The 16,905-nt window shown below is 37.0% G+C and overlaps 1 protein-coding gene across 2 annotated transcripts; it reads right to left on the reverse strand.

Annotated features, from left to right (window-relative positions):
• Positions 1-162: 162 nt before the first annotated feature.
• On the reverse strand, positions 163-16,905 carry itpkcb (inositol-trisphosphate 3-kinase Cb). Of its 2 annotated transcripts, none has more exons than XM_026287607.1 (8): positions 16,820-16,905; positions 13,098-14,086; positions 4,579-4,678; positions 4,249-4,462; positions 3,884-4,088; positions 3,365-3,463; positions 2,419-2,490; positions 163-2,280 (listed from the first exon to the last, which is right to left on the reverse strand). In XM_026287607.1, exons 2-8 carry the CDS (start codon positions 13,992-13,994, stop codon positions 2,059-2,061), a joined length of 1,809 nt encoding a protein of 602 aa, XP_026143392.1. In that variant the 5' UTR covers positions 13,995-14,086; positions 16,820-16,905; the 3' UTR covers positions 163-2,058. The 2 variants fall into 2 exon arrangements, with proteins under 2 accessions (XP_026143392.1, XP_026143391.1); XM_026287606.1 differs by having other exon boundaries at positions 3,365-3,466.

Below are 16,905 nucleotides of genomic sequence, written 5' to 3' on the forward strand. Positions count from 1 at the left end.
TTATTCTAATATGCTGATTTGGTGCTTAAAAATTAAACTAAATAGTTTTATTTGTCACTTTAATGTCAATAAATTTCTTTAAAAAAAGTAACTGACCCCAATCAGTATGGTAGTGGTGATTCTTTTAGTGGATTAGAAATTGAACAAGAGAGACACAGTATATTAAACAATAACAGTTCGGGTTTATTGTGTTATTTAGTTGGCTTTCAAGACTAAGATTCAAGGTGATGTGAGTACAGATGCTCAGCTTCTCCCTATTGCAGTTAAACTGTTGTCCAAAACTGTATTAAATGGGCAGAGACAACAACAACACCACAAATATGTTCCAGTTCTCTTTCCATGTCATCTAAAACATGCAGTACAGTAGCAAACAACCAATTTCAACAATCTGAATGACACACAATACTTTGTATAAACCGTAAACAATGCAGTGGATCTCTAAAGGAATGGGAGACATTACGTTTCCGCAAGGAAATACTGACAGATGGGAATGCTGTGTTTGAACGCTGAGAGACACACCAGCAGACATCGTGCATGTCCGTTCCGAGACGGAAAATACAATCTCTGAGGCTGACAGAAACACATACACACAGAGAGAGAGAGAGAGAGAGAGAGAGAGAGAGAGAGTGGTAGAACATCCCGTTGCGTCCAGGTGAGGTAATCACTTTAATGTCACAGTTGTAATATTGTGCAAGAAGGTGTTATCTTTTTACGACTATATCTGAAACGAAGCAAACAAGAAGTATGATGGGAAAACATTTTGCTTTGACTTTTTTTTAGCTGACCACAGCACGTAATTAGAGAACTAATGTGTCACAACAACAACACGACATCAGTGGCCCTGACGCTTACAATCTGCTTCTACACCGAAAGAAATTTTCCGCCAAAGATTGAGAGATCAACCATCAGATTTGTTCTTCATGCAAATAAGCTGATACGATCACGATGAAGCTCTGGTGTGGAAAGAGCTGAGGTCGGAGGTCATTCTGCTGTGTACCAACACAGAAGCTCACAAAACAAATTTATTTACAGAAAACAAATCAGGTTAATAGTCGTTGATCCAGATAAAGATGGTTAACCTCTCAAACCTATTCTAAACTTGCATGAAATTGGCTAAGCTAGAAACCGAAACGCATGACTAACAACGCAAACAGGTCACTTACTGATGAGTTATCTTAAAAACCAAGTGTGAACAAACCGTTTCATCTACATGTGAATAACACTTATCAGTCGTACCAGTTAGCTTGTGTCGAGGCTAGTTTTAAGAAACACTGCATCCATTTCTCATCAATAAACTACTATCTTTGTGGGGTTTAACTGTCCTCAATGTCTTGGGCAGTTAGTTGTTTGCACAAACTACTACCTTATATCTTAAAGCCAATATGTTAACTGTTTAGTAGTATAACATCTGCTGACTGAACTGTTTAAGAGGCGATAACATTCTGCAAAATTCAACAGGACATACGGGTCATGGAAATTTCATACACCACAAGTATTATCAAGATTAGACGACCACAGGAAATTAAAGTCTGCCTGTAGTTTGGCAGTAAGACCACCTTTCAGAAATTAATGAGGTATGGGTTACACTACAGAAAAATACAAATTTAAATTAGCACTATTTACATAACCGGGGAAACCCACAGAAACATTTACAAGGAAAAAACAACAAAAAAGCACATTCCAGTTTGATAGTGTTATCATATTTGTAGGTAAAAAAGAAAAGAAAAAAGAGAAGTGAACTTATCATATTCTTAAAAGAATAATTATGGCTGTGCGCCCTTAAAATTATTGTTTCTTCTCATTTGTTGCTCCTCGAGTCTGTTTGGGTTCAGTATCAGTGTGTTTTGACGCTGATGGAGCTTCTGTGGATCTGCAGGATCACATGTGCAAAAAAAAAAAAAAAAAAAAAAAAAAGTTTGTCGACAAAATACTCTGGAGTTTTTCCACTTCGCACTTTATCTCTCCGACAGCACAGGTGCACACTCGTCCAGAACTCAAATCCTGTTGTGCGCGTCCCTACAGGTGATCCTCCGGGCTCAGGCGTGTTCTGTGCATGCATCAGGGCGAGGGAGGGGTGGCGTCCTGCAGCATGCCTCCAAAGATCTCAATGAGGTTGTCCAGACCCCACAGGTAACCGTCCTCCCGGTTTCCCTCGGCCCAGGGTGTGCGGTGGTCCAGGGTCTGGGGTGGGGGCAGTGGGACGGTTTTACCAAAGTCAATCATCCATACTCGGGCCAGGCCTGAAGCATCGTGAACGAACAGCAAAGAACTCCCGACCACCTGATGACAAACAGGAAGGGGTTCTTACATGTGTACATTTACAGGGCAACGTTTGGAGCTTCTTGTGTTCCAGAGAAGAAAATATTTTGGCCCGGGCATGAAAAAGATTTCACAACAGGGAAAGAACAGATTCCTCACCTCGTGTGTCCTGAACAACTCGGACGTCTCTAGAGCGCTGCGCAGCTCCTCTAGCCTCTGCAGATAACTCCTCTGAAGAAAAATCAAATAAAAAAACAGTTCAAGGCAACTTTAAGCACTCATTGCCAGTTTCTGGATTCTGATTGGATAATACAGCGCTCCAGTGCTGCTGATAATACAAAATAAAAAAAACTCTTGCAAGAAAAAACCTGGGTTAAATATATATATATAAATGTATACTGTTAAATTAAAGCCTGAAACGCTTACTATGGAGCAATTAATAACTGTTATGAACACTGATCTAAAATAGACATCATACAGTCCTTATATAGATCAGTGGTTATGAGAGATATGTTTGTAATGGAAAAAAATTACTTTTTTTTTTTAGCTCAAGAAAAACGATTGATGATATTACTTCTAATGATACCCACTCTAACAGAAAAGTGAATGCAATTTTTAACTCGTCATTTGTATGATTTGTATTCCATGCATTTGTTTTATGTTAACAAAAATATGTAATGGACTACAATTTATGGCACATGAATATGATAAATAAAATAAAACAAATATTTGTCCAGTGAAAAGGTGGCGATTTATGAATTCACTTAACTACAGTAATAATGTAACAGGGCCTCTTTATGATATACTTTCCCCGTTAGCTATAAAATGTAATAAAAATATTGACTATATTTGTCCAGTCAAAAGGTGGTTATTTAATGAATTTGCTTAACAAAAGAATATTTTAAATACAGTAACACCTATTAGCTATAATTACAGTAATAATGGAACGAGGCCTCTTTAATTTCTCTCTTTATTTTACAAAGTCACTGGAGTTCAGAACATCACTTCAGAGAAGTCAACATTATCTGTTTTCTCACAACTGATAGTCAATGGCTGAAGCGAAAGCTCCGGTGCAGAGCGAAAACTTTCCTTTGAAGCCACATACCAGCAACTGTGTGTTTCCATCCACAAAGTCCCTCAAGGCCTTCATCACCTGCTCCTTTTGTTTGGTTTTTTTAAAGCTGGTATTGCATGTGCCATCTGCCTTCTAAACAGAAACACAATGTGAACGTTCGTGCTGATGCGGCTTATTTTTAATATGAACAAAAAAAGTGCAAATGTCAGCTCTATAAATAACAAACATGCTATGACGAGTACGTGCATGTTTTGCGATACACAGATAACAACTTAGTGGTTTTACCAATACGAAACATAAAAAGATTTTATTACTAATGTTACCCGTGTCTTTAATACTATTTTTAAAACCAATTTGTATTTTAATATATTTTTTAAATTTCACGTATTCCCGCGATGTCATTGATTCAGTCGTTCTATGATGTTCTCTTCTTATTATCAATATTTTTATAGAAACCATTAAAAAAAAAAATTTTAATAGTAAAATAATTCAGTCACTTCTGATCAATGTGAAGTACCCTTGCTGAATAAATCCCATGTGATCTCTCACCCTGATGCCCTCTATGCGGAAGCCAAGAGTGGCGGTTGAGCTCAGCGTTTCCCTCCACTGCATGTATCGAGGTTTGAGAACGGCCTGCTGGGCTCTTTCCTCCGGACTAGGTGCTCCTGGGTCCACAGCTACCATTTTCTCATACATATCCTTCCTAAGACGAGGACGCTCGCGGGCCTTCACCAGCTCTTCTTCTAGGTATGTCCTGTGGTTAAAAAAATGGACCCAGTTGATCACACCACAGCAGTTTAGGACATTAAACGTATCCTGACACCGTCTTTTCTTGTCTATACATTTAGTTTGTTTAGTTAGGGGGGATGGTTTGGGAGTTTGAAAAATAAATCCGAACATATCCATCTTCTCACCTGCTTCCCATCTTGCAATCCATGATTGAAGGGGAGTCGAAGTCGGTCAGCAGATCGTCCATTAGGTTGTAATCCTGGTCGTTCTGCTGCACAATACCATAGTAGCCAGGAACAAACGGCCGGAGGATGTCATTCATCAGCTTCTCGAGACACTGCTGCTCACATTCACAATACTTCTTCAGTAGTTTCCCATTCTCGCCTGCTTGGAAATTACCTGCACACAAAGCGTTAAAGAAAGTGTTTAGTGCATCCGTTCAAAACGATGGGCAGCAATCTCTTCAGATGCGGCTTTTTCATCAATGCCGGAGTCAGACGAGAATTTGTTTTTACCTGCGTGGCCTGCCAGCTGAACCCAAGGATATCTTTTCTTAAACGAAACCACAAATGGAGAGCAATGCACCATAGTCTTTAACTTCCTCCACGATTTAGCCTGAAATCAAAACACACATATGCTTGGATCAGACCATTGTCATTTATTTATAAATCATCGAAACTAAAAGCTAAATACGTAAACTGATGCGTAATTGTTAAACAAACCAGATCGGTTTTCTTTCAAAAAACAATTAGTGTCTAGACCAGAGTTGGGGAAAGTTACTTCTAAAAGTAATGCATTACAATATCGCGTTACTTAGTTACTTTTTACGGAAAGTAATGCTAAAGTAAAACCAAAAGTGAAATGAATTCACCTGAATTCATGTCTGTACAGTAAAGGGCGCAGCTCAAACTAATTGCATGAAGAATATGACGCAGGAGAAGAAAGTTCAACACTATTTAGCAAAACAAAAATGAAACATGAATGTGTAATTTTTGCTTAGTATCGATGATCCAATTCAGCCAAGGTCAGCAGCAAAGACAGGTTAAAACTGGATTAAATACATAAATACAGGTTTGTATAATTTTCTGAGTTTGCATTTGACTGTTTTATTGATTTTGAGGAATGCTGAATATGTTTTTGTACAGGTGAGATGAGTAAATACATGTTCGTATTTAATTTAAAACTATAGTAGCATCATGTTCACACTGCGGCACCACTACACGTTCTCCCGATTTCTCTCAACATGGCAACACAAGAGCTGTCAGTCAATACAATGAAGAGAGAAAAAAAAATTATTTATATGAAAAAGTAACTTACACAATTCCTTCTAAATGAAGAAGTAATGCATTACTAAGTAAGTATTCTGATTCACCTTGTAATGTGTCACCCCCGAGACTGGTCTAGACTGAGTTTCTGTAAAAACAGAAACTGTTTTTTTGTTCAGGCATGGGAGCTGAAGCTGAAGCAAGGACTTTATCAGTGACACAAGGTCAACACAGAAGGTGTGACGTGCACACAGTCACAGATTCCAGGTTATTGATTCTAAAACTCTAATCAATGAGGAATGTGTGAGTGTGGGAAATGACATAACCCAGCTGTTTGCAAGGGAACCAGAAAAAGCTCCTCATGACGTCTAGGGACGCCACTCAAACTTTCACATTCACATCACTGACAACTTCCTTCCATAATTCCTTAAATCTTTTTTGTTTTATCTGGTGTTCACTAGCTTTGACGGGAATAGAGAAACAACATTAATCTTCCTGGAATGAGCCGTTTCCAGAATATGCTTGGTACCTGACCTTAAATAACTTCATCTGAAAGTCTGAGAATAGAATACTACTTTTTCCCAACCTGAAAATAAAGGTTTTAAATGTTGTTTAAAAATCTGAAATAAAAAAATATGTTATATACTACCAGTCAAATGTTTTGAACAGTAAGCTTTTCATGGTTTTTAAAGAATTCTCTTCTGCTCAGATTTATTTGATCCAAAATAAAGCAAAAGCAGTAATGTGAAATATTTTTACTATAGCATTTCTATTTAAATGTATTTTTAAACACTCCTGTGTTCAAAGCTTAATTTTTATCATCCTTTAGAAATCATTCTAATATTCTGATGTGCTGCTCAAAAAAACATTTATTATTACTATTCATTTGGCAACCGCTTCAGGAATTCTTCCAGGTTTCTTTGATGAATAGATAATTCAGAAGAACAGAAGCATCTCTCTCCTGATCTGTCCTCTTTCAGCTCTCTTTATTCCTCTTTACAATTCATACATTCATGCCCTCCTTCCAAACAATCCCCCCTTCACCGTGTGCTCTGTAAAGTGGCCAGCTCGCTCTCCACACTTAGATGTAATTCAGTCTGTCCTCTCTGTTCCTGACTGACCCCCCTCTGACGACACTTTAGCCAACGGGACAGACGACACCTCATAAAAGACCTCTGTCTTTCTTCCTGTCCTTCTGCCTGGTTCTAATACACACCTCTTGAAACTTCAGGAGACGTATTCATTACATTTCACTTGCAGAACAGGCACCACATTCCTTTCAGTTTATGAAAGGAAATAGGCTTGCATATATTTAGACATGAATATTTCTTGCCAAAAATGTCTTTATCTATGGTGAGACCATATCTCATCGTTTAACACCTAAAACAGGTTTAATGCTTACAAAAGCTCCCATCTCTGTTGTGATCGCAAAACATGCTACCAACTTACGACGGCCACTCCCATTCTGATCATTCTAGAATATGAGCTGTTGTTATGGTGATAAGAGCCAGGCCTTGTGGAGCGTCACAGTGAGATCCACCCCTGGGTCAAAGGTCAAACCCACCCTGGACAAACAGAAATGCTCTATCTTCATGTCTGACTTATCTCAAGGACTAGCGCCCACGCACACACACACACAGGCTTATTTGACAGGTTACTGTTGCTATTAGACAGAACATCCAGAAGAACTTCATTTCACTAAACCTTTTCTAACAGCATTTCTCTTTTAATAAAGCATTTGAGTACTACACTCCCGTTTGTTTCTGAAATAAGTCTCTTAAGTTCACTAACGCTGTATTTTTTGATCAAAAAGACAGTAAAACAGTAATATTGTGAAATATTACTACAATTGACAAGATTTTTTTTTCTCTGTTTGAATACGTTTTAAAATCAACTCAAGTCTACTTCAGTGTCAGATGATCCTTCGCAAATGTGGTGCTCGAGAAACTTTAGGTTTTTTTCAATATACTTGATAAATAGAAAGTTCATAAGATTAGCATTTATAAAAAAAATACTTTTAAAAAACTTTTAAAAAACTTTTCGTAACATTATGTCTTCCTTGTCACCTTTTGGATAACTTGAATGCATCCTTGCTGAATAGAAGTATTCATTTATTTCAAAAAACAATCTTACAGACGCCAAACTTTTAAACAGAATTGTGTATTTAAAAAAATACTGCTTTACTGCATGATAAAGCAAAAGCTCTCGTCGCAAGTCAGATTCCCTGTGTGTGGAAACATACTTGGTAATAAAGCTCTTTCTGACATTTGACAACAGAAATGACAAGCAAAACAAAAACAGTAAATGATATTATAAGAAAGACTCCTCATAAAATATAATTTATTCAAAAGGAAATGTAAGTTCAAGTAAAATGTTATGTGCTACACTTCCTCAAAATCATGATATTTATGACTGAATACTTGATAGTAAAAAATAAAATAAAAAAACTCACGTGACGTTTTCAAAAAGTATGGAAAATATGTTGTGTACCTTGTACTTGATTGTTACACCAAATTAAACTGATGTCACTAAAACAGATTTTTTTTTTTTTTAAAGAATATAACTTTCTGAATCTTTAAAGTCCAACTGCATATCAAAAAATGGCATGCGTGTTTTAAACTAGATTCTAAACTAGAAACTCTCCTCGTGCCAGTTCGCCCCAGCAGTGTGTGTGAATGTCTCTTACCTGCAGTCAGTCTCAAATGTATGGGCAAACGAAAGCATGCACAAGCACACAGTTAAAGCACACAGCGTGCAGAGACCCACGACTCCCGCACTGGCCTGTAACCACACAAGCATCCGGGAAACAGACTGAGCCGTCACACACTCACCGATTACCTCACAAGTCTGATAACTCTCTCTCTCTCTCTCTCTCTCTCTCTGTTGATCCCAGGTCTCTCGTTCACATGTCTCTGTCACCGTCTCGGTCTCGCTCGTCAGTCGATGCCTTTCCTCCTGCTTTCTCAGATGTCCCCCCACTATACCTCCCTCTCTGATTCTAAACCTTTCCTTTGCTAGCTCTTATGAAGCATATGCACTCTTCCTGACCTACTCACTCCCTCCTTCCTGCACACTGACAAGCTTAAAAAGAAATGTGTAATAGAACATGTAAACAATATGATATGATCATGATGTCATGATATGAGGGTGTTGCTATGTGGTTGCTTTTACCTATTGGCCCAAAGGGACCTAGATTTGGTTTTGGTCATTTTTTTAAGTGGATTTTAATAGTTATGTCATGTTCGATTTGATCAGATTTGCTATGTGCTTTTGTCATTCATTTTATTTTATTTGACTAATCTTAGCCCTTATTTCAGATAGTTGTCAAGACAACTTTTAGACATTTTTGGTTTGTTTTTAAAGATATTCATCTAGAATGTACATTTTATTTTTATTTCAGTTTTTATTTTTAATGGTTTTAGTTCTAGTTTCAGTTTCAGATAACAATAATAACATTACTCAGGAAACCGGGTAAAAAAGGTCCAAAACCAGGTTGTTCTGTGATCTGGGCCCGTATTCACAAAACATCTTAAGGCTAAAAGTAGCTCATAACTCATAGATTTAGAAAACAAATCTTAAAAATAATGGGGATGTCAGTCCTAAATTTAGGACTCCTATATTTTTTGCTCTAAGAGTATTCCACGAAGCTATTTCATCGCTAAATCTGTGAAAGCTTAGGAGTAGTGAAGAGGACTCCTAAGTCACTAAGACCAAGCCACAAACTATTTCTAAATCCGTTGCAGGCAATCTACCCCAGAATATAAACATTTTAGAAACATTTAACAACAGTGAGCTTTTAAAAAGGCATCATCACCTTTGGTTTGGAGGTAATCCCAACTCCTAATTTTCTTTTGATTATATCCGTGTTTTCATTAACCGGCTGGGCGAGCAGTAACCGCTGTGCTTGTGTCCAGTTTGGTTTTCTTTTACATTTGCATGCCTTACTATCAGCCATGATTATTCTACTCTGTTAATCATTAGGCTGTTAATATGCATATTCATATATTATATTATGAGAAGCAGACATGTAAGAGGCTGACGATTAGCTGAACATATACTCGTTTAATTAATGACACATAGCTTGCAATTAGTTGTATTTTTAATGTGGAAACACAATATTGCACTCTACAATATTTCTATGAATAAATCTCTGACAGAGACTATCAGCCAATCACTGTGGGCACAGTTATGCTGACATCATCCATAGCAATGAGCAGCTTTGTGAATAGGTTTTGAGAGAAAACTTTTAGCTAAAAACTTTTACTGCTATTTAGGAGAACTCTTAGTGTTCCTGTGGCTCAGTGGTAGAGCATTGTGTTGTGGTAGCAGCGCAAGGTTGTGGGTTTGATTCCCAGGGAGAACATGTCAGGTAAAAAAAATGTTAGACTGAATGCACTGCAAGTCACTTTAGATAAAAGCATCTGCTAAATGCATATAAATTCACACCAAATTATCAGGTACACACACAAAAAAAAAAAAAAAACAAGTCTAGGGTCACTCAGAAACTGCTAGGAAATGTCTTTAATAAATAAATAAATAAATTGTCAAGTAACTAATTAAATGTGAAATTTTTTAATGGAAAGACAGAAGTGGTATTTTCTTGTAAACAGGTCCAATAATCTTTGTTATTTACAGTGTAGAGAGAAATGCATGTTACCAGATTCCATTTAAAAAGTGTCATGAAAATGTGTCCTGATCCTTGAATGAGGCTAATGCTATTAACGTTTATTGCACTATTTCAGTTTCATGCGTTACCATGATGGTGTTTTTAAAAGAAAAAATACCATCTGACTGAACAGATATTCTCTAGTTTCTCCTTTGAAGATGCAACAACTCATGTTATGACAAATAAATTGAATAAACCATTTTAAAAAGGAGGTGGTTCTTATTAAATTGCTTTTGTTTTAGTAAGCAATAGTGACTAAAATCAAGTTACAGTGTCGTCTGCCCTGGCAAACAGCACTAATGTAATAAATGTGCTTTTCTGAGCTGTTTGTGTTTGAACAGGCTGTAAAAACCCCACCCACCCCATCACCCACCTCCTCCCTCACTGCAGCTATCCATTTTCCACTTCTGCCCTCCCTCTCTCTCTTTTGATCTGTCTCTCTTTCTCGTTCTCTAAGAAGTTCCTAAAGCATTTTCATAATAAAGATAAACCTGTCTGACAGCTTCACACCCAGGAACACAGAGACCGAGACGGCTAAATGTCTTCCATTCTTCCTGTCAATTGTTTTCAAGCTAGTATCTTGCATGGAGTGTTTCGCTTTGTCTTAGAAGTGGGGGAGCAAGCCTATGGCGTGAAATGAATTGTTTATTTCCTCAGCATGCTCAGCAAGAGTCAAACAATAGAAATTTGCCCATGCTCGCAGCTCTACACAAACCAGAATAATCGGCGTTATGACCACCGAAGTAAGAAACAACACAGATTAAGAAAGAGATGTAGAAACAGAAATGAGAAGCAACACCATATATGGATTCATGGTTATTTGGCGACAAAGGAACCACCCACAACTCTGTTTTCCATGACAGTGTGAGTGATTCTGGCTTCATGATGGCATAAGAACGTGCGTCTGTGCGAGCAGGCCTGTGGATGTCAGCAGCTGATAGAACAGGGTCAAATCATAAAAAAAGACAAAAATTTACTACGCAGCTTGGATGAGTTTAATGCACTGACTGGGTGATCAAGATCTTTGATGGTTTATTAAACCGCGACTGGTGAACAAATAAAAAGACTTTAATTATGTGAGAGTCTGTGGAGTGATATGAGAGACTATCACTGCGATGTACACTATCATTTGTATAAACAACACTTATTTTTCAAATTAACTCAAGGCACATTTAAAGCATATATATATATATATATATATATATATATATATATATATATATATATATATATATATATATATATATATATAAATATATATATATATATATATATATATATATACACACTTTTTTTTCCTGGAAATTAAACCCATGATCTTGTTTTACTGACTGAGGTTCATTATTCTTTTTTTTTTTTTTGTCCAGCCTACTCAGTGCACAGTTCACTAGATCAGAGTTTCTATTCAAATCAAAGTAAACAAACGTTTCATCAGAGATGTCACTCCAAGTTTCAGTCTGTAATAGAACGGCGCCCTGTTTTAGATGGATTATCCATCCAGACATAAAAACTGACTGAGCACGTGTCTAACCGAGATTCAGGAGGCTCGGGATTTGGGGGATTTTTCCAGATGAAATCTCTTGTATCATGGAGTTGGACTTCTCTATTAGTCATCTATGAATGACTAGGACAGTGAGCGTGGATTATTAAATCAATCAGTGACCTTTGGAAATAATGTCACAGTTCTATTTTTTTGAATTTCCAGAAACTAGAAAAGTTTCTATTCTTCACCTTCAGTTTTGTTCATATTTTTAAAAAACATCCCCATGAACATCAGGGTAATCTTACTCACTTTCTGTCTTTAGCATTTAAAAGCCAAATATCTTGCATAGCTACTAACTTTCCACAGAAAACAAAAATCATCTCTCTGAATCTCACCCATCAACTGTTCCAAGAGCCAACAAATACACATCTGAAACTGAAAACGGCTAGACTGTCAGAAAGAATGAAACTACAATATTTGAATAACCTTTTGGCTGATTTCTAAAATCCTGGTGATTTATATATTATATAACAGTTACTGATTTTATGAATGCATGTCAATGTGTCAAGTTGGTGGCATTCAGATAAGCAGCTAAAAATAGCTGTAATTTCTAATAAAGAGTTACACTGTGACTCAAACATTCTCATAATCTTCATTCTTACATGCCAACTGAAGCTGAAGTATCACTTCAGATCAAAATCAACTCAAGAACAACACGGTTGTAAACATAATGTCAAAAAGTTTCTTACTGGTAATCAGTCCTAATCGATGTGTTTTACTGGAGGGATACCAATAGATTACAGGCAGCATAAAAGCTCATGTCTGCAACCAGACATGATAATAAAGTCAATAACAAAAGCCAAATGTTGGTGCACAAACACTTTAAAAGCCCTTCTCATAACCTTTCCAAGACATACTTACTACTAGTGCACTTAAGTACTTTTTTTAAAAAGTATGCAAAGTATATATCTAGTATACTTGAAAAAAAAAAAAAACACCCTGGTGCAAACTAAATGTAACGTTTTTGAACACGATGTTATTTGCTCGACAATGTTGGCCTAATTATATTACAGTTTAAATGCATATTAACTACAATTAACTGAACATAAGAGTGCTTTTTGGCATACTTAAGTGGGACTTAGATTTCTATATAGAATTTCATATTTCTATTGTCTTTGAAATATGGCTGAAATGTGCTGCTGAATGCACTGACAAGCTTTTATACCAAACTTAACAAGCCATGACTTTTAAAATATATTTGCAACGATACACTTGCAATGATGATGTTGAGATTTAGTATATTTAAAAATATATGAACTTGTATGTATTGTATCAATACATGTATTGTAGGTCAAATTAAAACCATGTAGCTTACTAAACGTGTACTTTAGTGTTTTAGACAACACATCAATATAAGCATACTCCTTTAAGCAGAAGAAAAAAAAAAAGGTATTTTAGAGTAAAGATTTAAAATCTTTCATTTATATAGTCTACAACATTACAGGAGCCTACACTACAAGTGGACATTCAATACAATTGAACTCGCTTCTTTTTCAGAGAGGTAACACTACCCACTATAAAAAAATACATATGCAACATTTGGGAAAGCTGTACACCTACCCCTTTGAGTTCATCGGGACAGCCGATCATGCTGGGGGACAGACTGGGCTCAATGTCGCTGCCCGTGAAATCATCCTCGGACTCCTCAAACGACGAGGCTGAGGACAATCCAGCGGATGAGGAGCTGGACAGTTTCCTGTGGAACAGAAAGGGCGCCGGGGAGCCTCCACAGCCGCTGTCCGAGCAGGGAGAGTCCTCATCGGGATGCAGGTCCAGCGAATAGCCGCCCATGCTAAAAGTAAAGTCACTGATGTGCGGACTGTCCTGAACAGGACCTAAATCATCATGGGTCACTATTAGTTTGGGAATAATCCTAGGGAAGGGGTTTGAGGCTTGTTGCTCCGTTTCTCCACCCAGCCGGCCTGACACGGAGGGTTGCGATGTACTTTTGGTTATTTTATGTTTGGCTAACGGAGACGAGCAACTGAAGTCTACTAAAAAGTCCGGTGCGTTCAAGCACTGGGTCACATTTTCCTCCGAAACTCTGCCTGGAGTCACGGCACCTCCTTCTGACACGCTTTCCATGTCCCACGGTGAGACGCAACACTCATGGTTTTCCTCGCGGAACGCTACTCCTTTCTGTCCGCTTTGGGAATCAGAACTTTCAAAGTTGGCGTCCCGACTCAGAAGGATCAAGTTTTCGGTTGCATGCTGATTGCCGGAAGAAGTCGCTTTTAAAAGAAGCTTTTTCGGCTCGTGTATTCTTACGTCCACTGAAGTCTTCCCCTCTTTGAAATCGTCCCGCCAGCACTTCTGAACAGATTGCAGCTCCTTGGTTTTCATCGGATTCTCGTCTAACCGGTCACGGGCAGGTGAAGAACAAAAAACTCCTTGCACGCGCGCTCGTGAGGAGCTCGCGAGTGCTGCGCCGTTACTGCTGGATGATGATTGGCCCATCCTGCGCACCGTACAGCTCACTCGCGCAGCCCTTTAAATGCCACGCCCACTGAACGCCGCTGCTGTGGCCAAGGTCTTTAACCCTGCACACCCTGACATAGGAAATAATAATTTAGAAAAATAATTTTATTTTATTTGTTTAGACGGAAAATGTAAAATATAATGTTTAAAAAAATGTGCATATATGTTTCATGTTTTGTGTCGTATGCTATCTGATACGTCAGGTATATTCCTCACATTCCAAAAAAATATATAATAATAATAATAATAATAATAATAAACCTTTTTCTTTAGGGTTACAGACTATGCAAAAATATGGAATTTGACCACAAAGTTAAATGGAATTATGCTTGTAAATCAGTTCGAGGTTTAACAGTACAACTTGCATAAAATACAAATGAAATGCTGTGGAATGCTTGAATCTGATTGGCTGGCAAACGTTCAAACGTTATTTTGAGGGTCCTTGCAAAAGAACCCAATGCAACCACTGAGAGATGTACACACATGGATGTTCCTCAAAAAGGAGTTGTATCATTTATGGTTACAGTTTAACTACATTTATTTGACATAGGCTATGGGTTAACAAACCTATTGCTTCAGTCCAGAAAAAAATGTTTTAAATTCATAGGGTTCACTGAACTTCGGTTGAGGCAATACGCTATGTAAAGACAAACAGCATATGTGACAAAACCAGTAATAAGGGTCATTGTTTTTCCATGTTGAGAACTGAGATTTGATTTTGAGAACAATTGAGATTTGTCAAAGCCGAATAAATAAGCTTTCCATCGATGTATATTGTTTGTTAGGATAGGACAATATTTGGCTTATACAGTATTCGGCAATACATTCGTAATGCACATTACTAATCAAAAATTAAGTTCTGATATATTTTGGGTAGGAAATTAATAAATATATAAATAAATAAACCTTCCTGGAACATGATCTGTACTTAATATACTAATGATTTTTGGCCTAAAAGAAAAATCGATATTTTTGACCCATACAATGTATTTTTGGCTATTGCTACAAATATACCCCTGCTACTTATGACTGGTTTTGTGGTCCAGGATCACATATAATAACAGAAACGAGAAGGAGAAAATGTCTCATTTATAAAATAAATAAATGCTCATTTGTATTCCCCTTAAAAAAAACAACGCACGTGGACACTGGACATGTTAAAGATTTATATTGCTTTTGTTGTTGTTTTTAAGATGAATGACTATTGGTCAAAAATAGTTTAACCTAACCAAAAGAATATTGTACAGAATCACAACCCCAACACACACACACACACACACACACACACACACACACACACACACACACACGTCAATAAATGTCACTCACTCGATCACATATGTTGCTATTAAACAAGCAAGGTAATAAAGTTTAATAAGTGACCTATAAGTGATTCCAACACTTACCAGAAGTGCCCTTCTTCAATAAAATGCCATATAAATCATAGGGGAAAGTTGAACTAGCTAAAGTCATTTAATTCAATGAGATAATGACTATGTGTCCGGTGTAAACAGTATGCCTACCATATCTTTGTGGCTGAATTAGCAGCTTCTTTCAACGCATTACATTTTTGTCTCCCTCTAGTGTTCAAAGAGGGGAAGTACAACGTTTAAAGCTTCTAAAAATAATAGAACATTTTTTTGTTGTTGTGGTTCCACATAAGAGTAAATGCAATACAGGTTTGGAACGATCGATATGAAGGTGAGTAAATAATGGCAGCATTTTTATTTTTGGCTTGAACTATTCCATTAACAACAGCCTGCATACATACTTGTTTGCTCAGCTTTGTGCCGGTTCTAACTGTATTACTGTAAGTAACTTGACACAATGACCACAGGACACCTCTCAAGGCATGACCGCATTCACCACAGTTACAGTCTACTCAGTACAAACCACAAAAGAGCAAGAATAATTGGTCACATTAAAAACGCATTGTTCGCCTGATATTATGAACAGAATGAAACAGTCAAATGAGATGGGATGAAAAGTATACCAGTGTGAACAGTTCTGTGAGCGCTGATATAAATGTAGAGGTTGCTGTATTATTGTGGCACCACACTCTTCCTGAGGCACAGGAAGTGTGAACTTAAGTGAGAAGAGCTGTTGTTGTGAGCCTGTGTTTCAGACCACAGCGACGGCAAGCCATTCTTCATTCCTTTATGCCTGACCTATATTAACACTGATGCTTAAAAAAGGCTATCAGTCAAGTATTTCTGGTCTGATGAGCATCGTGAATGTGTTTTGCACTCATTGCAATGTCAGAAAGACCCAGTAAATATTTCTACAATATAATCTATTTCTACACTCTTGTACAGTATAATCGACACAGTCGAATGAATATGTATTCAGCAAGGATGCATTCAATTGATCAACATTTTTCAAAAGATTTCTAAATCAAATAAATGTTGCTGTTTTCTTTTTACTATTATTATTTTTACTTTCTATTCATCAAATAATCCTGGGAAAAAAAACGGATCACTGTTTCCACAAATAATATAAGTAGATATAATAATTATAAATGAAGAATAATAAGAAGAAATATTTCTTGAGCACCAAATTAGAATGATTTCTGAAGAACACTGGAGTAATGACAGGTGAAAATCCAACGTGGCCACCACTGGAATAAATTAGATTTTAATATAGCTTTAAAAAGAACACAGTTATTTTAAACCGTAATAATGTTCGACACTATTCCTGCTATTGCTATATTTCTTTTTGCATAATAAAATAAATCACACTAAATTTGATAGCTACTTAAAAAAGTAAAAAAGCATAGTTTTAATAAACACTGATCTTGAGCTTACCGATTCCACCAACATCAGACACTCCTCAAGATGTTATCCTACTTGTTGAACTGATTGACTGCACAAGGTGATGGCTGGAGTGAACA

Source organism: Carassius auratus, chromosome 18 (genome assembly GCF_003368295.1).
Source record: "Carassius auratus strain Wakin chromosome 18, ASM336829v1, whole genome shotgun sequence".
NCBI classification, from domain to species: Eukaryota; Metazoa; Chordata; class Actinopteri; order Cypriniformes; family Cyprinidae; genus Carassius; species Carassius auratus.

What these genes read in the sequence shown, in the direction of transcription:
- itpkcb (XM_026287606.1), bottom strand. Translation starts at nt 13,994, where the DNA reads ATGGGCCAATCATCATCCAGCAGTAACGGCGCAGCACTCGCGAGCTCC. An exon ending in GATTGCAAGATGGGAAGCAG is followed by an intron (nt 4,089 to 4,248) that starts GTGAGAAGATGG and finishes TTTTAACCACAG; the next exon opens with GACATACCTAGAAGAAGAGC. An exon ending in AGTTGTTCAGGACACACGAG is followed by an intron (nt 2,281 to 2,418) that starts GTGAGGAATCTG and finishes GTTTGTCATCAG; the next exon opens with GTGGTCGGGAGTTCTTTGCT.